We start from the raw sequence: 23311 nt of genomic DNA on the forward strand, positions 1-23311 counted from the left end.
AGTAGCCATTGCTGATTCTTGCCAATTGCTATAATGGAGGTTTTTAACAACTCTTGAACAAAAGTTGTAAAATTCTGAGCCAACATTTGATCTTTTTACATAACATTTATAGTATCTAAACTAATTTTATTTTCTACCTGATCTATGACATTAAAAAAAAGTACTTGAGCCTGAGAGGCCAAGGCTATAGCAAGTTATGACCATGACTTCCAGCCTAGGCAACAGGGCAAGACCCTGTCTCCAAAAAATAAAAAAAAAATAAAAAAACAAAAGGGAGTTACCACCATACATACCTAGCTTCATCAGGATGAGTAACCCGTACAGAATCATTAGGTATATAGATCATATTTGTATCTTCGACCTTGTAGATTGCATGACCTCCAATATCCGCCATCTTCCTCCTTTTAGTTATTAACACAATATAATAACCTTCTAAGAACCTGACAAAACCTATGCAACAAAAAAGAGAAAGCTGCTTTATAAACTTAGTAATGGCTTTTAGATGCCTATTTAAAAGGCTAAAGACCTTCAATACATTTCTCACTTTATTATTTCTATGATTTATAGCCATACACATTTTCAGGTGTCTTAGAATTATTCTCTAAGAATATCTATACTTACATTTATCTCACTTAAAAATATTACTCTAAACAAAGCCAAATCATGAGTGATCTCCCATTCACAATTGCTATGAGGAGAATAAAATACCTAGGAATACAACTTACAAGGGATGTGAAAGACCTCTTCAAGGAGAACTACAAACCACTGCTCAAGGAAATAAGAGAGGACACAAACAAATGAAAAAACATTCTATGCTCATGGATAAGAAGAATCAATATTGTGAAAATGGTCATACTGCCCAAAGTAAGTTATAGATTCAATGCTATTCCCATCAAGCTACCATTGACTTTCTTTGCAGAATTAGAAAAAATTACTTTAAATTTCATATGGAACCAAAAAAAGAGCCCGTATAGCCAAGACACCAAGACAATCCTAAGCGAAAAGAACAAAGCTGGAGGCATCACACTATCTGACTTCAAACTATACTACAAGGCTACAGTAACCAAAACAGCATGGTACTGGTACCAAAACACATATATAGACCAATGGAACAGAACAGAGCCCTCAGAAATAATACCACACATCTACAACCATCTGATTTTTGACAAACCTGAAAAAAACAAGCAATGGGGAAAAGATTCACTATTTAATAAATGGTGCTAGGAAAACTGGCTAGCTATATGCAGAAATATGAAACTGGACCCCTTCCTTACACCTTACACAAAAATTAACTCAAGATGGATTAAAGACTTAAATGTAAAACCTAAGACCATAAAAACCCTAGAAGAAAACATAGGCAATACTACTCAAGACATAGGCATCGACAAAGACTTCATGTCTAAAAACACCAAAAGTAATGGCAACAAAAGCCAAAATTGACAAATGGGATATAATTAAACTAAAGAGTTTCTGCATAGCAAAAGAAACTATCATCAGAGTGAACAGGCAACCTACAGAATGGGAGAAGATTGTTACAATCTATCCATCCCACAAAGGGCTAATATTCAGAATCTACAAGGAACTTAAATTTACAAGAAAAAAACAACCCCATCAAAAAGTGGGCAAACGATATGAAAAGGCACTTCTCAAAAGAAGACATTTATGCGACCAACAAATACATGAAAAAAAGCTCATCATCACCTGTCATTAAAGAAATGCAAATCAAAACCACAATGAGATACCATCTCACACCAGTTAGAATGGCGATCATTTAAAAGTCAGGAAACAACAGATGCTGGAGAGGATGCAGAGAAACAGAAACGCTTTTACACTGCTGGTGGGAGTGTAAATTAGTTCAACCATTGTGGAAGACAGTGTGGTGATTCCTCAAGAACCTAGAACCAGAAATACCATTTGACCCAGCAATCCCATTACTGGGTATACACCCAATGGATTATAAATCGTCCTACTATAAAGACGCATGCACACATATGTTTACTGCAGCACCATTTACAATAGCAAAAACTTGCAACCAACCCAAATGCTCATCAATGATAGACTGGAAAAAGAAAATGTGGCATATATACACCATGGAATACTATGCAGCCATAAAAAAGAATGAGTTCATGTCCTTTGCAGGGACATGGATGAAGCAGGAAACCATCATTCTCAGCAAACTAACACAGGAACAGAAAGCCAAATACCACATGTTCTCACTCATAAGTGGGAACTGAACAACAAGAACACATAGACACAGGGAGGGGAACATCACACACCAGGGCCTGTCGGGGGATGGGAGCAAGGGGAGGAAGAGCATTAGGACAAATACCTGATGCATGCGGGGCTTAAAACCTAGATGGTGGGTTGATAGGTACAGCAAACCACCATAGCACATGTATACCTATGTAAGAAACCTGAACATTCTGCATATGTATCCCAGAATTTAAAGTAAAAAAAAAAAAAAAAAAAAAAAAAAATTACTCTAAACAATTTAATTCATTCATTCCTTTTAGTCTCACTGCAACTAGGACAGAGGTGCCTTAAGCAAAAATCGATATAAGATTAAGAGGAGTTGTTGTTCCATGGGTACAGAGCTTTAGTTTTGCACAGATGAAAAACTTCTCCAGATCTGTTGCACAAGATGCATATAGTTAACACTGCTGTACTGTGCACTTAAAAATGATTGTGATGGCAAATTCTGTTTTTTACCAAAATTAAATACACACACACAGATTATAAAAATGAAGAAGAAATTACAGTAAAGGAAATAATATTTAAAAACATAGTAAGATGAGTCCAAGAATAAAAGTTGTACATAAGAATGAAACTTAAGATCCTATGTACTATTCCCCACATTTGACTGTCCATTTTCTAATAGATAATGCAAAGAGGAACACACATCCAATTATACTATGCACAGTGGCTGAAAGATAAAAACCAAACCACTACTTGGAGAAGCTACGGTAGTTCCAAGAACTGGGAGACAATTCCAGAGTGAATCCTCACAAAAATGTATGTGCTGTAGAGAACAACCTCAGGAGAATTCTCCAGCAATGTCAAGGACACATTTCTCAATGCTGTTTCATATGCCAAGGCACAATTCAATAAATGTCATTCTTTACAAACTAAAAGAATGCAGCAAGGCACACAGCTGAATGGAGGTCTAATTTCATTTGAAGATAAAAATCTAAGTATCTCTGGTAACAGTTTCCCAAATGTGTTCTCCATGAAATACTAGTTAATGGAATCCCAGGGGGGAGAGGAGTGGCAGTGAGCAAATAATACTGGACTAAGCAACTTAAAACTCCTGAGAACCTTACAGTACTGTGCTAAAGTACACTGTGAATCTTGATGGGAGATAAAAACCAAGTGCCTTTCCAGATTCATTTGTTCATGGAACCTCCTCCCGCCCCCTGCCTTAAAACAACAACAACAAAAACCAATGGATATACGTTCTGAGGAACATATTTTGGGAAATATTGCCCAAAAGAACAAACTTTATGGACTCTTAATAATTAATGTCAAAAACCAATTTGAGCCAGCTTAAACTAAAAGAGGAATTTATATTAAGGATCCTGAAGTGATGCATGCCACACATGGGAAACAGTGTGACTGGGCCTCAGGAAAAGCCTAGTCAAGATGTGTCTCTGAACATCTACTCCATTCTTCTCTCTCTCCATAGACCAGGCTCCTCCACTTCTCTGGATCACGTAGTAGGAAACACAACTGCTGACAGCTCTGAGCTTTCCATCTAAAACCTTCACTGGAAAGAAAAGGACATTTTTATTAAGTTCAATTTCAGAATTCCTGGGAAAGAACTTGGATTGACCCAACTTGGGTCAGGTGTCCAGCCCAGGACCAATCAACTATGGCCAAAGAACAGAATCATGCAGTATTGGAAGCCATTTTATACGATAACTAGGTGGCCTAGATGTGGCCGGGGGACATGGTTCCAGTTCCCTGGAAAGTGAATAGGTTGGGCAAAGAAAACAATACATCAAGTAAATTACATATCCTTCATGCAATCTTCCACAAGTATCATTTCTGATAGTTTAGTTGTTTTTTTTTTTAAATTAAGTTCTAGGGTACATGTGCACAATGTGCAGGTTTGTTAGCATTAGGAGATATACCTAATGTAAATGACGATAGTTTCGTTTTTAAATGAATATTGGAGAGTTATAAATAGAGTTATATTTCATGTCAGATCATTAGAACATAGAGGTTCTATATTGGTGACTAAAGAAAGAACCATATACACGAATGTTCAGCAGCATTATATTCTCAGCAACTCACTATTTGCCATACAATCTTGGTCAAAAACTTTCAGGATCCCTGAACTTTGCTTTGGGAGTTAAAACTAACTTTCTTGGTGGTGGGGAAAAGGGGACACTTCTGAAATAGCAATGCAAGGAGCTCAGCAGACTCTTTCCTAGGAAAACAACCATAACTAGTAAAAATAATAAAAACAAAGGAAAACATTAAAAGTTTCTGGAAACTGCCCAAAGGGCATACAGAAAGGGGAGAAACATTTATCCAAGAAAATCTACTGAATCTTGGTAAGAACAGCAAGTCTGGGGCATTTAGATCACGGCCTGCTCCCCTTCCACACTGCCTCCCAGTTCAGTGTGACAGAATATCTACTCTGGGCAGATGCAGCCAAGAAGACAGGGCTCCTTCCTTTCTCTCCAGCTCCCAGTCTAGGACCACAATTTCTGCTCAGGATGGGTAGGCCACCAGGTTTTCTCATCCCCACCAACTCTGTGTTGTAAAAGCTCTATTCCATGCAAGCATGGCTAAGGTCCAGGCTCCTTCCTTCAACCGAGCACCGACTCACAGGGTGGAGGCTCTACTCCAGGCATGTCAGGCCAAGAACACAAGGTCCCATCCCCGCCCAGCTCACTGGCTCATAGGGCAAGCTAGAAACAGTCATATACAGCTGTCTTCTCATCAGAAGCAATGAAAGCCAGAATGAAGAGGGATGACATAAAGTACTAATATATATATATAAGTTCTAGTTCCAATAATATATAATATGTATATATAATATACATAATACATATATCCAGAATATATATATATATATACACACACACACATATCCAGAAGAATCTTATATCTAGTTATCTTTCAAAACTAACTTTCTTACACATACATTTTCTCTCTGTGTGTGTGTATGTGTGTGTATCTCTCTGAGTGTTATAGTCTATGAAGTCTAAGCTAAGATACTGGTGCTCTGAATTTTTGCTCCAGAATTGGCAAATACTTATGATCTATGTCTTGTTATTGTCAGCTGATGAAAAAAGAACTACTAATTGAATACATTAACATGAATGAGTTGAAATCAGTAATGGAAAGATGCCTCAAGAATCTTATTGGCCAAAAAATGCTATTAAAATAATGGAAGATATTTATATTTTAGAAATCCACAAAACACAAAGTGTTTTTTAAAAAAGGTTAGAGACTAGCCAAAAATGACCTCACTAAAGTTGAAGGGCACAGAATGGGAAAGAAGAAAAAAGCTGATGACAACCTCATTAACAGCAACTTAGGAAGTAGTCATCCTTTCAGAAATATAAAACTTACAAAAGTAAGCATTTCAGAAGCAGCACACACACACAAAAACTGAAAAATGGAATGTAATTGGGATTAAATAATAAATATTTACAAGATAAATTAGTTTTCCTTTTATTCTTGCTGTATATTTATTTTTTAGATAAAATTTCTTACTAATAATAATTTCTCTCAACCTGCATTCCAATTGAATTTTAATTTTATGTTTTTAGCTCCAGGCTATTTATATCATTCTACACTTCCCTTTATAATTTGTGTAAGGGAAAGTAAATATACTTCACAAGAGACACTCTTCTTCTGGCACAAATGGCTTCAGTATATTATACATGAGATTATTTTCCACTTCCTTTTTACTACCAACAAGAAATGACTCTCAACAATTAAAGGCTTCAGTTTGGCATAGACATCCACCAAGAATCAGCCTGTTCATCCCTTAAAACATGAGTTTAGTGCTATCCAAACTGTTCATTCCTCTAACATGATGAACACCAGAACAACTTTCTTCATCTTCATTCTATGTACTTCTGACCCCAGACCAATTTCACTGAATACTTTCCAGAAGACAAGATGATGGTCATCATGCAAAAGTGATTTCTCTCTCTCCAAAATAAAAAAGGCTGTGTCATTTGAGAGGGATGCCAAGCAAAATATATTAAAAAGGACAATATGAGAGATTGGGGTAGTATGCAATTCTGGTGGCTGGAGAGGACCCTCATCAGCCCACTAACAGGGAATAATGTAATATCCTGTTTGGGGGGTCACCATGCCAGCCAGCTATTATCTTGAAAGCCTCCAGTGAGAACAGCATTCCAGCAGAGAAGGACGAAAACCCCCCACAAGGCACCCAGTGCCTTTGTACAAGACAGCTCTCTGGAACCAAAGTGACATCTCTACTATCAAATCACACTGCCCCCTAACTAGTCTGAAAACACTTTGTTGGTGTTTTCACTGTTATCTTGGATCTGCAGTCTATTTGTAATGGTGTTGTTTTAAATAATAGCTTAGTCCATCACAGTCTACAGTATTGACACTTCTTATTTTGCCACTCCCTTTCAACATACTAGAGGCTTAGAAGAGTGTCATCTGACAGATGACAGTGGCAGAAAAAGGACACGTACCTAAGGGCTATGTATGAAAAGGAGCTGGGATGATAACAAAACTGAGTAGTATGGGCTACAGGTCATTCCATTCATGTGTCCTAGGACCACATAAAACAACTTAGTGATGGATGCTCACGATCCCATCCAGTGGTTTCCCAAACTTCCTGCTGGCTGTCAAATAACAAAGGAACAGATCAGGAATTGGCCAGGCAGCTACAGGACTGGATTAATCCTTTTATAGCAAGGAAAATCCTCTAGGTCAGTAATATTCAAAATATGGCCTAGGGACCAGTGCTGGTCCATGAGCTTTCAGACCTGGCCCATGAAAAGATAAGTAAACAAATTGAAAAGAAGGATTTAGAAACTTTAGAACAATTTAGATTGTTCCACAACATCTGTGTGCATGATCAATGAACCTGCCCTCACACAGGGCATATACCAGTTTGGATAGTACTAAACTCGTGTTTTAAGTCACATGTGGTGTTGGTCTGCAACATGTGATATATGTGAGGGAGGGGGAGAAAAATAGTCCTTTATTACAGATCGTAGAGAAGTATTGTTCCAGATTCTCATGACATGTGTACTAAATAAACCATGACAACAATCCAAAACATTCCAACAAAAATATTTTCCACAGATTCAGCATGTTCAAAAGTTAGTGAAGAAAGTATTTTAGCCACAGAATAGAACACAACCATTCTAGTCATTTCACAAATGTATTATTTTGACAACTAGACTACACATTTTTCAAAGTATTTTGTGTTAATAATTTCAGCATTCAGTACATTTCTAAGCTTGTACTAGAAAAATCAAAGACTTTTATTACTCCCTGTTTACTTTTCACTGATTCTTAACTTTACATGACTGAAGTAGGATACATAAGGCACATTTCCATAAAATACCAAATGTTTACCAGTACATTACTGTCCTACTTTACTTGCAGGTTAACCTTACGGTGACTTTACCATACATGCACAGTCTCAAAGCTAAAAGGGCTCTAAGTTCAACAGATATAGCTAAGAATGTCACCTTTAAAAGAAACATGGAGACACCTTCAGCCCTCACCCAGAGTTTATTAATCAAAACTTCTGTGCAAAGTAAACATCTGGTTACAAACTTGGTTATCAATTGATTCAAAGGAAAGTTCTAGTTTTACAAGCTTGGTTATCAATAGATTAAAAATGAGGCAAAGAATATGCTAAAAGCAAACATGTCAAGAACAATAAAAGGTGACCGAAGCATCACAAGAAAAAAACAGTCCAGCAGTCTAGAGGCCATTTAACGTAAAGTCAAACAGCCCAATACAACTCTGGAATACCCAATGACAGCTATTTTTAATCACAGTTCAGGCTGAGCACAGTGGCTTATGCCTGTGATCCTAACACTTTGGGAGGCCAAGGCAGGAGGATTGCTTGTGCCCAGCAGTTTGAGGCTAGCCTGGAAAACACAGTGAGACCCCCACCTCTAAAAAAAAAGAAAAGAAAAAAAATTAGCTGGGCATGGTGGCATATGCCTGTAGTCCCAGCTACTCAGGAGCCTGAGGCAGGTAGATCACTTGAGACCAGGAGGTAGAGATTGCAGTGAGCTATTATTCGCCACTGGACTCCAGTCTAGGTGATAGAGCGAGGTCCTGTCTCAAAAAACAAACAAACAAACAAACAAAAAAAAACCACACACACACACAGACACAAGCACACAAAACAAAACCCACACAGTTCAATAAGTGATTTTCACTTCATTACATTTAATCATCAAGAAAACTTCAATTTTGAATAATAAAATCTGGCCAATAAGGCATTCAACAGTACATACTTAGGAAATGCCTATCAAAAAAGTTGTGGCCAGGCGCAGTGACTCACATCAGCAATCCCAGCACTTTGGGAGGCTGAGACAGGCAGATTGCTTGAGGCCAGGAGCTTGAGATCAGCCTGGCCAACATGGCGAAACTCCATCTCTACAAAAAATGCAATAATCAGCTTGGCATGGTGGTGCACACTGGTAATCCCAGCTACTCGGGAGGCTGAGGCATGAGAATGGCTTGAACTCAGGAGGCGGAGGTCGCAGTTAGCCAAGATCATGCCACTGCATTCCAGCCTGGGTGACACAGCAAGGCTCTGTCTCAAAAAAAAAAAAAAAGTTGTAATAAAGTATCAACATTTAAGGGAACAAGCTTAAACTATTATGTAACTATTATTTAAATTAGAGTCTACTATATTTAAAACACATTTTATTTATAGTATTTTTTTCTTAAATTTAAAATATAAGCAGGACTGAAAGTGGAATTTAACATATTGGCATTTATGGCATTTAAACACATGAACTCACATGACACAGACAGACATACACACTCCCACAAACACTCATCATTCAACATGTAACCTCAAGGGCCTTCTCAAGACTGAGCAGAAGGCATAGAAAAGGGGCTAGGCCTGAGGAGAAGAAACCAGTCATGTTATACTACTCTTTACCTTCCCCAGCAGCCACCTAACACACAAAAAGAGCCTAAAGAGATTATGTATGAAGAGCAATGAGAGCAATCTTAGAAAAGCAAACTCCAAGGATGGCACAATATAATCAAAGTTTTCATAGACATAGAGTAGCAAAATAGAAAGTGCTAATCAGAAGACCCAAAATAAGAATCTGAAAACATACAGTATAGTCAAGTCCATATTAATTTTGTTAATATCTATAGAAACCACTGATATGGTTTGCATTTGTGTCTTCACACAAACTTCATGTTCCATTGTAATCCTCCATTGTTGGAGGTGGGGCCTGTTTGGAGGTACCTGGCTCCTGGGGGTGGATCCTTCATGAAGTTTACAGCCACCCTTTTGATGCTATTCTCATGATACAGCGTTCTCATGAGATCTGGTTGCTTAAAAATGTTGCTTGAAAGTGTGTGGCAACTCCCTCACCCTTCCTTAATTAAGCTCCAGGCATGTAAGACACACCTGCTGTACCTTCGCCTTCTGACATAATTGTAAGTTTCCTGGGGCCTCCTGGAAGCAGAAGCTGCTATGCTTCCTGTACAGACTACAGAACCATGAGCCAAATAAGCCTCTTTTCTTTATAAATTACCCAGTCTCAGGTATTTCTTTATAGCAATGCAAGAACGAACCAATACAACCACTTAATATTACATACAATCCAGTAGGTTTAAGAAACACAGAGATAATTTCCTAAGTGTTTATAGACAAAAAGACTCAAAATAAGGTGCTGGCAGCAGTGATGCTAAAATACAATAGCCCCCTGCTTTGGCTTTCAAAGCCCGAAGCAATCTGGCCTTGCCTGACTACTCCCCAGCATTCCCAGCACCTGTGGGTACCTTCATGAATGTCCCTCTGCTGTCACCCTTACTGGAGTTCCCTCTTTTCTTCTCTGCATTTATCCACACCTTGTTCCTCCTTCAAGGTACAGCTCAAGTCTCATCTACTATGGGAAATCTTCCCTGGCCATTCCAGGTCCAAGTAACTTACCTCTTCTGTGATCTCCAACACCAATGAATTCATGCTACACAGCTTGGCTCTCACTTATAATCTTAGTTGTTTTATGTTCACTGGATTCTGTCCTCTGCCACAGATCAATCAGGGACAAACCCATAGTACAGTAAAGACAGGTTTATTGATACACCACAAGGAGGGACAATGCATATCAGAGAAACCATGGACTATCTTGCTAAACGAGTTATTAATGAATTGGGGGAAAGGTGGAGCTTCGGTAAAATTTAAACGAAGAGGATCAAACCAAAGCAAGGTGATACTTAAAGAGATCAGTATCACATTTGGACTATGAAGTAGACCAAGGGTCCTGGTTCACTGAAGACAACAGAATCATCATAACTATGGACTACTGCATTCAGAAACCTCGTATCTGAAGCTCTGCACCTGAGTTGGTAAACCAAAGCAGCTTCTCTGTGTCACAGTGACTTGGGTGTCCAAGTAAACATGGGATGTTTTACCTTACTAACACAATTTCAAACAGTGGAGTTTCTGATGGTCTGTGATTTTAGAAACCAAAGTTTCTCAGTGAGTTAAAAAAAAAAAAAGCTGTCATCCAAAGAAGGGAGTTATGGCATTTTATAACTATAGATTAACCTTAGGAGAAATTCCTATTAATTTTAAATCCAGTTTTATGTGATTTGTTACTCCAGCTGATGAACGGCAGGGTGGATGTTTACAGTCCAAGCTAATTTTCACTTTTTCATTCACCAACGAGCCAGACAGCAATCTCCTCAAAGGCCAAAAACATTTCTATATTTGTTTGTACCCTAAATAAAACCAAGCAGTGCTAAGTGCATAAGCAGATGCTATAGAAGTGCTGTTTGTTATCTGATGGATGGATAATAAAGTTTTAAATAACCAAAGCTACAGGTAATTATAATTTTAAAGCTTTATAGCCTTATAAACTCCTTTAAGTAGTCTATGTAGAGAAAACAAAAACAAAAAACAAAAGATTGTAAGAAGGGGGCAGATTTCTCACCCACAACACCAAATGCTGAAACCGCTCGAAATAAGCCCGAGGATCCCTTCTGTCCCATCTTTGTTCTGTTTCCAAGATCCAAGCGGCCAAGAAGTTCCCTTACTTCTTGCTGAGTATAGACATGCTAAAAATAAGCACATTTACTCTGTAAGGTTGTGCTTAGACTGTAGATTATTTATTATTTGTGCCTGAAAGTTAAAAGTTACCTACAAGCATCATCAGCTATTTCATACAGAAGTATACAATAGTACACAAGGAAGCTACAATTTTAAGAAGCTAACAAGTTCTCTAACATTAGCAACTAACGTTGGTTATTGGATCATGCTGCTATACTAAAAAAAACTGTCCAAACCTTATACTCTAAACCAGAGATGCAGAGATTTAAGGGATCTACAGGTAAATTTCAAGAGTCCATGAATCCCTTAAAACTGTATGTAAAATTCTGAGTAAATGTGCATCTTTATGAGAAGGCCCACAGATTTTCTTAGCATTTCAAAGGGCTCCGTGACTAATTGCTCCCATCTCCAAATAAAGCCAAGAACCATTACATTATATTGTTTAAAATGTTCAGATAGGTGGGGGCAGAATGGACCCCAGGAGTAGCATGGGAAATCATAGAAAGAATTTATCTAATATTATTACAACACAGAAAATAGTTTTGTTACAAGTAGCTTAGTGAAAATGGATTCCAAACTGTAGTTACTACATATTTGAGAAACCAGGAATCTTTATGGATTCAGAAATATTCACAGAAAGGAATTTCAATACAAAATGTAACTTAAGTTCTTTTGTGTGAAAAAGTTAAACTTAACTGTTCAAACCACCATATAGTATTTCACTTTTGACTAACAGCTTCAGGTTTTTGTGCCACCTGAATTCCAGCCTCTATATTCTTGACTCTGGATAATCTAACTTCTGGATAAGAACAGCTTAACATTTCCTTAGTGTATAGCAAATCGTCAGAAAAGGTCCTAGAGCTGATTTTTAGGAGCAAAATAAAGTCTGTAGCATAGAAGTCTTCCCTGACTTCAAGTAGCTTGATATTAAAGAACCACAATAGATCATCTCTTTGGCAGATGCGATATTAAGTTACATTAAATCCTTAAAATGTCTGCTCTTTAAGAAACAATACTCATTATCTTACCCTAAGAGTGTGTTTTTGAAAACAAGTCAAAACGAGGGGCAAAGTATAATTCTGGCATACTTCTTGACACCAGTGATTTCTAGAAATCAGACTGGAGATTCAAATTCTAGCCAACCAAGAAAAATAACTGAAACCTTTGGATTTATGATAAAAATAATATATCACTAAAAACTGTAAGGATATTTCATATCCTTTAAACAACAGGTATGAAAGTTTTTTTGCAGTCAGGTTTGGAGGATACTTACCCTGTCATCAATTATGACCAAATCTTTTGGTTCTGTTCTATCAATCTTCAAGACACGATATTTCGTTTCTGCATTATTGCTCCCAACTAGGAAGTATCTCTATAAATAAAAAGGAATGTCATTAGTTTATCAAGGCATTTTGCCCTATACACATTTTATACCACTTTAGTTTTTGAAATTAAATACATTAATAAAGTCAGGTTACTTTTTAAAGAAATATTTCTGTTATGTATATCCGGCAGATTAAAGGAAAGCTGACTCCAAAAGGTCAATTTTAAAATTAAAATATTCCTAGTGGTTTCATGATAAAGATCAGTCTGATGTCTGAAATGTGCCCAGTAACTAGGTCAGATGAATTCAATTGTCATAAATTTAGAGATTAATCTAACTGATTGGAGGCTGATGTTTAAGCTTTACCAGGAAGAAGCTCTGGTAAAAATTCTAAAGCTCAACATATAATTAGGAATGCTTAGACAATTATAGCTACTAAAGTACTGACAGCTTATCAAAAAACTACTTACAAATTTTCATAAATATCTGATAATGTCTTTAATATAGCAACTATAAAATCTACCCCAGAGTCCCGTAAATGATTAAAATGGTTGTCCTTCCCAAATGACCTTTTATAGATAAGCTACAAGAAATTATTATTATTCTTTCTTTCCTAAAACAGTTCCTTGGAGCATTCCGACTAAACACAATCACATTAGTCTTATTAAATAAATACTGGAGGGGTGCTGGGCAAGATGGCTGCCTAGAGGCAGCTGGGCAGAACAGCCACCATGGAGGGGCCAGGACAACCGAAGCACTCCTAACAGATCTGCAGAGGGAAGGCACTGAGAGTGGTGGAGGGAAGACACAGAAGCTGGGCTGAAGAGGGAGGAAGTTGGGAACGCTGCATGGGACCACCATGCACCGGCATTCGTTCCTGGCCCCCAGTGACTCTGGGGGAATGGGTAAGTTGAACTGGTGAGGAGAAACTTACTCTCGCCAAGGCCTCTGGAATCCTGACAGAAGGAGACTCCCTGACCACCACAGACACTCGAGTTGGCAGAGAAAGCTGCTTAGAGAAGTGGTAGGGGCAACACGCTGGCTGATGCAGAGCCCAAAGGGTTTGGTCTGGGAGCGTTTGTAGTGGAGCCCAGCCAGGCACACTCAACCCGCTAGGGTTGACTTGATCCCATAGGAGACTTTAGCCCTAGGGGAACTGTCAGACCTGAACTCTGAAGGGCGCTTTTGCCCATCAGACTGGACAGTCGACTGGAGAACCCCTTGGTTTGCTGACTTCTCTCCCAGGGCCCTAGTCCTGCTTGCAGGGCAGCCTCAGGTGCCCTGGGGGCCTGCATCAGAGCCCCTGTGCTGGTAGACTGGTACCTGACTGGTGAAGAGCTCTAGTGGGGTGGTCCCCAAGGCCACCCAGCAGCCTACCCTTTCCCTCCCTCCACTGCAGCTTCCCCCAGGCTCACCGCCACTTCCAACATCACTTTGCCAACATGTGTGTGCGTGGATGGGTTTTGTCTTCCTTGACCTACCAGTGCATGTGTGCGCATGTACCCTGTCCTGCCACTGCTGCAGTTGGGGGTGCAATCCACCTCCCTCCTTCAGCTGCACTGCCATTGCAGCTGGAGCCTTGGTGGGCACAGAGCCAGCCTGCCCTGTCCTCATCCCACCCCTGTGCCAATGCTGCCATGGGAGTGAAACTAGGCACAGAGACCAGTGGACCCTCCCCAACCCTCAGTGACCACAACTGCCTTCAGCACACAGAGAGTATATATAGACCTGCACCTACCAGTGCCCTGCCCCTGTGCTAACAGGATCACCATGATGACTACATGCACACCAGCAGGGCCTGCCCCACCTCCTGAGCCATGCTGCCTCTGCTGCTGCTATGAATGCCCACATGGAGGCAGGCACCTGCTGGCACCCTGCTGCAGCCACCATGCTTTCGCTGCCACTGGCACATGTGAATGAGAAAAGATCCCACTGCCACCACACCATGAAATGCTTTGGCTGACACCACCCACCAAAGTGTAGTGACCAGCAGTCACTACACATTGGCACCCTCAGCGCATTGGATATCTAACCTCAAGGAGCCAGAGAACAAAGTCGGAGCCCAATGCAAGTATTCCAGAATTAGAGCACACAGTCCAGGAGTTGGCAACTGAATATTGGCCCCCTATAATCTTCCAGAAACAAAACCTGTCAACTGAATCCACCTTATCCCACAATCGAACCCTTAAGGTCAACAAATAGGATAAAAGAAAAAAAAAAGCCATACAAAGGTCAACAGCTTCAAAGACTGAAGAAACATTAGCCCACAAAGATGAGAAAGAATCAGTGCAAGAACTCTGACAACTCAAAAAGCCAGAAGTGCCTTTTTTCCTCCAAAGAACTGCACTATTGCTCCAGCAAGGGTTCTGAACCTGGCTGAGATGGCTGACATGACAGAAATAGAATTCAGAATAGGAATAGAAATGAAGTTCATTGAACTACAGGAGTATGTTAAAACCCAATCCAAGGAAGCTAAAAATCATGATAAAACATGACAGACAAAATAGCCAGCATAGAGAAGAACATAACTGACCTGACAGAGCTGAAAAATATACTAAAAGAATTTCATAATGCAATCACAAGTACTAATAGCAGAACAGACCAAGCAGAGGAAAGAATCTCAGAGCTTGAAGACTGGCTTTCTGAAATAAGACAAGAATGGAGAAAAAAAGAATGAAGAGGTGTGAACAAACACGCTGAGTAATATGGGATTATGTAAAGAGACTGACTCTACAACTCACTGGTATACCACAAAGAGAATGGAACCAACTTGGAAAACATATTTCCGGATATCATCCATGAGAAATTCCCCAACCTATCTAAAGAAGCCAACTTTCAAATTAAAGAAATGCAGAGAACCCCAGTCAGATACTTCACTAGAAGATCATCCCCAAGGCACATTATCATCATATTCTCCAAGGTCAAACGAAAGAAACAATGTTAAAGGCAGCTAAAGAGAAAGGTCAGGTGACCTAAAAAGGGAAGCCCATCGGACTAACAGTAGACCTCTCAGCTGAAACCCTAAAAGCCAGAAAAGATTGGGGGCCAATACTCACCTTCTTGAAGAAAATAATTTCCAACCCAGAATTTCATATGCAGCCAAACTAAGCTTCACAAGCAAAGGAGAAATAACATCCTTTCCAGATAAACATGCTGTGGGAATTTGTTACCACCAGAACTGCCTTGCAAGAGCTCCTGAAGGAAGCACTAAATATGGAAAGGAAAGGCCATTCCCAGCCCAACTACAAAAACACACTCAAGTACACAGACCAGTGACACTATAAAGCAACCACATAAACAAGCCTGCAAAATGACCAGCTAACATCCTGATGATAGGTTTACACATACCAATTCTAACCTTGAATGCAAATGGACTAAATACCCCATTTAAAAAGCACACAGTGGCAAACTGGATAAAGGACTAAGACCCATGAGTATGCTGTCTTCAAGAGACCCATCTTACATGCAATAAAACACATAGGCTCAAAATAAAGGGACAAAGTAAAATCTATCAAGCAAACAGGAAACAGAAAAAAGCAGGGGTTGCAATTCTAGTGTCTGACTAAACAGACTGTAAACCAACAAAGATTTTTAAAAAAAGACAAAGAAGGTCATTACATAATGGTAAAGGGTTCAATTTAACAAGAAGATACAACTCATATATATATGCAGCCAACACAGGAACACTCAGATTAATAAAGCAAGCTTTTAGAGACCTTCAAAGAGACTTAGACTCCCACACACTAATAGTGGGAGACTTTAACACCACACTGACAATAGTAGACAGATCATCAAGACAAAATGAACAAAGATACTCAAAATCAGAGCTGAAATGAAGGAGACTGAGACACAAAAAAACTGTTCAAAAGGTCAACGAATCTAGCAGCTGTTTTTTTGTTTTGTTTTTTTTTAACTAATAAAATACATAGACTGGAAGCTAGACTAGTAAAGAAAAGAGAGAAGATTCAAACAAACATAATCAGAAGCAACAAGGGCGATATTAACGCTGACCCCACAGAAATACTAACAACCATCAGAGAATAGTATGAACACCTCTATTCACATACACTAGAAAATCTAGAAGAAATGGATAAATTCCTGGACACATACACTGTCCCATGACTGAACCAGGAAGAAACTCAATCCCTGAACAGACCAGTAATGAGCTCTGAAATTGAGGCAGTAATTAGCCTACAAGAAAAAAAACAACCCAGGTCCAGACGGATTCCAAGCTGAATTCTAGAAGACGTACAAAGAAGAACTAGTACCATTTCTACTGAAACTGTTCCCAAAAAACTGAGGAGGAGGGGCTCCTCCCTAAGTCATTCTATGGGGCCAGCATCATCCTGATACCAAAACCTGGCAGAGATACAACAAAAAAAGAAAACTTCAGGCCAATATCCTTGATGTACACCAATGCAAAAATCATCCACAAAATACTGGCAAATTGAATCCAGCAGCACATCAAAAAGCATATCCACTATGATAAAGTAGGCTTTATCCCTGGGATGCAAGGTTGGTTCAACGTATGCAAATCAATAAATGTGACTCACCATATAAACAGAACTAAAGACAAAAATCACATGATTATCTCAATAGATGCAGATGCTCTCAATAAAATTCAATATCCATTCACGTTAAAAACTCAATAAACTAGGTAATGAAGGAACATACCTCAAAATAATAAAAACAATATATGACAAACCCACAGCCAACATCATACCAAATGGGCAACAACTGGAAGCATTCCCCTTGAAAACCGGCACAAAACAAGGATGTCTTCTCTCAACACTCCTATTCAACACAGTATTGCAAGTTCTGGTCAGGGCAATCAGGCAAGAGAAAGAAATAAAAGGTATCCAAATAGCAAGAGAGGAAGTCAAACTATCCCTTTTTGCAGATAACATGATTCTATTTCTAGAAAACCCAATAGTCTCAGCCCAAAGGTTCTTAAGCTGATAAACAACTTCAGTAAAGTCTAAGAACACAAAATCAACATGCAAAAATCACTAGCATTCCTATACACCAACAACAGTCAAACTGAGAGCCAAATCAGGAACAAACTCCCATTCACAATTGTCACAAAAAAGAATAAAACACCTAGGAATACAGCTAACTATGGAGGTGAAAGATCTCTACAAGAACTACAGACCACTGCTCAAAGAAATCAGAGATGACACAAACAAACGGAAAAACATTCCATGTTCATGGATAGGAAGAACCAATATTGTGAAAATGGCCATACTGCCCAAAGCAATTTACAGATTTGATGTTATTCCTATTAAATTACCACTGACATTTTTCACAGCACTAGAAAAAACTATCTTAAAATTCATATGGAACCAATAAAGAGCCCAAATAGCCAACACAATCCTCAGCAATAAGAACAAAGCTGGAGGCATTATGCTACCCAACTTCAAACTATACTACAGGGCTACAGAAACCAAAACAGCATGGTACTAGTAAAAAAAAAACAGATACACAGACCAATAGAACAGAATAGAGAACCCAGAAATAAGGCCACATGTCTACAACTATCTAGTCTTTGACAAATCTTACTGAAACAAGTAATGGGGAAAGAATTCCTATTCAGTAAGTGATCCTGGGAGAACTGGCTAGCCATATGCAGAAGATTGAAACCGGACTCCTTCCTTACACCACATACAAAAATTAACTCAAGATGGATTAATGTCTTAAATGTAAAACTCAAAAGTATAAAAACTCTGGAAGATAATATAGGCAATACCATTCAGGACATAGGCACAGGAAAGATTTCATAATGAAGATCCAAAAGCTATTGCAGCAAAAGCAAAAAATGACAAATGGGATCTAATTAAACTAAAGAGCTTCTGCACAGCAAAACAAAGTCTCAAGAGACTAAACAGCTTACAGAATAGGAGAAAATTTTTGCAAACTATACATCTGACAAAGATCTAGTATCCAGCATCTGTGAGGGACTTAAACAAATTTACAAGAAAAAAAAAAACCATTAAAAAGTAGGCAAAGCACATGAAGAGACACTTTTTAAAAGAAGACACACATGCAGCCAAAAATCATATGGAAAAAAAGCTCTGCATCACTGATTATTAGAGAAATGCAAATCAAAACCACAATGAAAGACCATCTCACACCAGTCAGAATGGCTATTACTAAAAAGTCAAAAAACAACAGATGCTGAAAAGGTTTCAGAGAAAAAGGAACACTTATACACCGTTGGTGGGAGTGTATATTAGTTGAACCATTGTGGAAGACAGTGTGGCAATTCCTCTAAGACCTAAAGACAGAAATATCATTTGGCCCAGCGATCCCATTACTGGGTATACACCCAAAGGAATAGAAGTCGTTCTATTATAAAGATACATGCACACGTATGTTCACTGCAGTACTATTCACAATAGCAAAGATATGGATTCAACCTAAATACCCATCAGTGATAGACTGGATAAAGAAAACGTGGTACATATATACCATGGAATACTATACACCCACAAAAAAGTCCTTTGCATGAACATGGGTGGAGCTGGAGGCCATTATCCTTGGCAAACAAACGCAAAAATAAAAAACCAAATACTGCATGTTCTCACTTACAAGTACATGGACACACAGAGGGAAGCAACAGACACCGGGGTCTTTTGGAGGGTAAAGGGTGGGAGGAGGGAGAGGATCAGGAAAAATAACTAATGAGTACTAGGCTTAATACCTGCGTGACAAAATAATCTGTACAACAAACCCCATGACACAGGTTTACCTACATAACAAACCTGCACGTGTACCCCAAACTTAAAAGTAAAAAAAAAGAATACTGAGAATGAAAAGAATAATCAAAGTATAGAAAAATATTGTATTTAAATGAAAATGCTTTCAAGAAAAACTGAAATGAATTATTCTAAAATTATATCTAAAAAATAAGTACAACTTCATTAGCAAAACCAGATATTTTGCTTCAAAAAGTCCTTTAAAAAGTGACACTTTTTAAACATTGCAAAAATTGAGAAAACACTGCCACAATCAACTCACATTGTGCCATTTATTATTGGACATATAAGGTGTAGATACACAAAGCAACTAAATAACAAATAAGTCTTTCAATATTAAAGGCCAAAATGAAGCGCCACTGCACTGCAGCCTGGCGACAGAGAGAGATCGCCGTCAAAAAAAAAAAAAAAAAAAAAAGCCAAAATGAAGCATGTAGACCATAGGAAATCAGTAAATCAGTGCAGGAAAGATTAATGTGATGAGAAAATGTCAGATGAGTTGAGAAAAACTCGTCTGACGAGTTGGGTCTAGAATTGAACCTTCAAGAATGGATAACTCGGCCGGGCGCGGTGGCTCAATCCTGTAATCCCAGCACTTCGGGAGGCCGAGATGGGCGGATCACGAGGTCAGGAGTTCGAGACCATCCTGGCTAACACGGTGAAACCCCATCTCTACTAAAAAATACAAAAAGCTAGCCGGGCGAGGTGGCGGGCGCCTGTAGTCCCAGCTACTCGGGAGGCTGAGGCAGGAGAATGATGTAAACCCGGGAGGCGGAGCTTGCAGTGAGCTGAGATCCGGCCACTGCACTCCAGCCCGGGCGACAGAGCAAGACTCCGTCTCAAAAAAAAAAAAAAAAAGAATGGATAACACTTTAAAAGGTAAGATATTACTGTATATTAGAACATGAACACTTGGATATACTGTTGTAACTTTAAATCTGTAGAAATAGATGGAATTTTTACTATTAAGTGTATATATGTGTGTGATATATGTTTATAAAGTTCTGATTTACTGATAGGTTATGAAGAGCAAAACAATCTGTTAAAAATGATGGGTTAGCCTGATCTCAAGAGGAAAGCTGGTCAAGAAATTCAATCCCGCATCTCCCAGGAGAGGTACAGTCTAGATGACACTATGAGTTATAATGAGGTAGAAATAAAGAAATTATAATAAAAATTAGTACACTAAGTTGGGACATCCAGTGACAGGATTCGATGTACTGGGGGCACAGTTAGACAAGCAAACAGAAAGAAAGGAAGTCAAAGAATCTCAGCCAGGCTTCAGCTTATTCCTGTCCCTGACATCCTACCCACCACTGAGAGGAGAGGGAATAACCAATCTAACAACATTCACCTAAGAAGAATGGTTTGTAAACTATATGTGCTGTTAACAGAATAGGGAGCCCTTCTTGAGGACTTAAAAAATGGCTTCTAGGAGAGGAAACAGCAAGTGCGAAGACCTGAAAAGGGAAGAAGCCTGGCATGTTTGTTACAGGCACAAGAATAAGCGAGCAAATGTTCGTTCACAAAGCACCTAACACAGTGACTACAGCGGTCAGCACACAGAAGCCACTCAATTAAGTGTTAGTTCCTTTTCTTTCCTTCACTTTGTAAGAAGTCAGTGAGACTATGCCATTGTACTTGAGGAAAAAGACAAATGCCAGAGGAAAACAGAGAGTTAGCCCAAAGGGAGGAAAACATGTTCAGGACCACAATGGACCCACGATGGGAGAATGCACCAATCTGTTAGTAGTTAGTCTATGTCCTCAGGAGAGAAGAGCATGCAAACTGACAACCATGAATAGCACGCTTTAACAGAGGTATGAACTAGATGCCATGAGAACACAGGAAGGGCACTTGACTCATCTGGGGATGGTCAGAGCAGGCTGGTGTAGTCCTGATGCTGAGTTTGGCCTTGAAGAACCTCTAAGCAGGACTTTGTGCACTGAGCCAAGACAGGGCCAGTGAACCATCCATGTCCACCTGCACCAATCCCTACTCATCACCTGTTCTCCCCCAAGCACTTTTGTTTCTGTCTAAACATAGTATTTACTTCTGAAAGTCTTGTCTAAAATTGTTTGGGGCTTGTCTGCCCCCTACTATAAGCACCTCAGGAGACTGGGGCTAACTCCTTAACCTCTGGATTTTAATTCCCTAGTCTAGTAGCACAGTATGGTACCTCAGGCACTGGCTAAGTGTCAGGTGAAAGAACAGCCATGTACCACAGAGTAATCATTTCATTTGCTGGGTAATTTTCTAAGACATTTACACTAACCCATCTTTTCTGGGTAAGCACATAGAAAAATGGCTCTTAAGTCAACCACTCAGTAAGGAGGCACATCCTAGGTTTAAAAGAGGTAAAATCCCTAAATGAAATTCCCTAGAATTTTATTTTTTAATTTAACTTTTATTTTAGGTTTGGGGGTATGTATATGTGAAGGTTTGCTACATAGGTAAACTTGTGTCACAGGGGTTTGTTGTACAGAATTTTAATAAATCCTACGAAACCTAAAGATTAATTGCAATGGGATTATACTTTGGCAGTCTGTGATTTTACAAACAGATATAAATCCTGATATGCTCATGGGCAAGTGCATTATTGGACTTTGAAACACACACTTAGGAAGGCAGATCTGTACCTCCCATATCCAGATTCTTCCAAAGAATCCATGAATCAGACAAAGGCTAAAACCCACAGAATCTGGAAATAGATTAGAGTGGAGGGAAAGAAATGGGGAACACTATAACTACCCGCATTCTCTCTCTTCTCAAATAGTCTAAGAATCCTAAAAATGTTTTGTGCAGAGAATAGCGACCTCACGTGGAGCCAGTTATGTGGGAAAGAAAACCCCTGCTTTTCAGCGGGCCTGCTGTAGACCACGGAATCAGTGCCTGCACTGCCCTCTGGTGGGCAGCTGACCATCCACTTTCACACCAATTTTTTAAGTGGTAACTTCCAGAAAGGCCTTGTTTCTACTTGTTCTTATTTCCTTCCTGTTGAATACATCAACTCTGTATATCCTCAGCCTTTATTACATTTAATAGTATGTCTCAAAATGGACCTCAGCATTTTGGGGATTCAAAATTTCCCTAAAGTTTCCTTCCATTAAATTTTTCTCCACTGTTGATTTTTTTCCCAATTTTTAATTTAAAAAAATTTTCAAAGACAACAGAACAGTACAACGAACACCCATATATCCTTCATTTAGATTCACCAACTGTTAACATTTTGTTGCACTTGTTTTCTCCCTCCCCCACTCCTGATAGACACTTTCTTCCTCTGAACCTCTGAAAATGAGTTGCAGGTATCATAACACATAATCATAATATCGATACAATATTATATATGTACAATTTATATTCCAATTTTGCCCACATCTCTCTATAATATCCTCTATAGCTGGATTTTTAAAAGCCAGAATCTAATCAAGGATCATGTATTATATATCTTCATGTAAAGATATGTTACATCTTTTTAAATCTTTTAATCTAAAATAGTCCGCCAGGCTTTGTTTTTCATGACTTCACCATTTTTAAAGAGCCTACTTTTGTTTTTTGTTTTTTTTGAGATGGAGTCTCACTCTGTCACCCAGGCTGGAGTGCAGTGGTGTGATCTTGGTTCACCAGAACCTCCGCTTCCTGGCTTCCCGGGTTCAAGCAATTCTCCTCCCTCAGCCTCCTGAGTAGCTGGGATTACAGACGTGCACCCCGACACCCAGCTACTTTTTTTTTTTTTTTGTATTTTTAGTAGAGACAGGGTTTCGCCATGTTGGCCAGGCTGGTCTGGAACTCCTGACCTCAAATGATCCACCTGCTTTGACCTCCCAAAGTGCTGGGATTACAGGCATGAGCCACCACACCCGGCCCCAAGCCCACATTTTTTTTTTTTACATAAATTTTCTTGGTGTTTCTATTGATGTCACTCATTTGACCACTGACTAGTAAATGCCTCATATGTGTCAGGAA

At 39.1% G+C, this 23311-nt stretch overlaps 1 protein-coding gene across 2 annotated transcripts in view; it reads right to left on the reverse strand.

Moving 5' to 3' along the window:
* Positions 1-23311, reverse strand: part of FIG4 (FIG4 phosphoinositide 5-phosphatase) — a 127541-nt gene that overhangs the window by 91734 nt on the left and 12496 nt on the right. For both annotated transcript variants that reach the window (XM_023206015.3, XM_023206016.2), the window contains exons 2-4: positions 12540-12638; positions 11151-11274; positions 294-450 (exon numbers count right to left, since the gene is read on the reverse strand). In XM_023206015.3, the coding sequence (XP_023061783.1) occupies positions 294-450; positions 11151-11274; positions 12540-12638 (380 nt within the window). The remainder of the gene's footprint in view (positions 1-293; positions 451-11150; positions 11275-12539; positions 12639-23311) is intronic.

Source organism: Piliocolobus tephrosceles, chromosome 5 (assembly GCF_002776525.5).
Source record: "Piliocolobus tephrosceles isolate RC106 chromosome 5, ASM277652v3, whole genome shotgun sequence".
NCBI lineage: Eukaryota > Metazoa > Chordata > Mammalia > Primates > Cercopithecidae > Piliocolobus > Piliocolobus tephrosceles.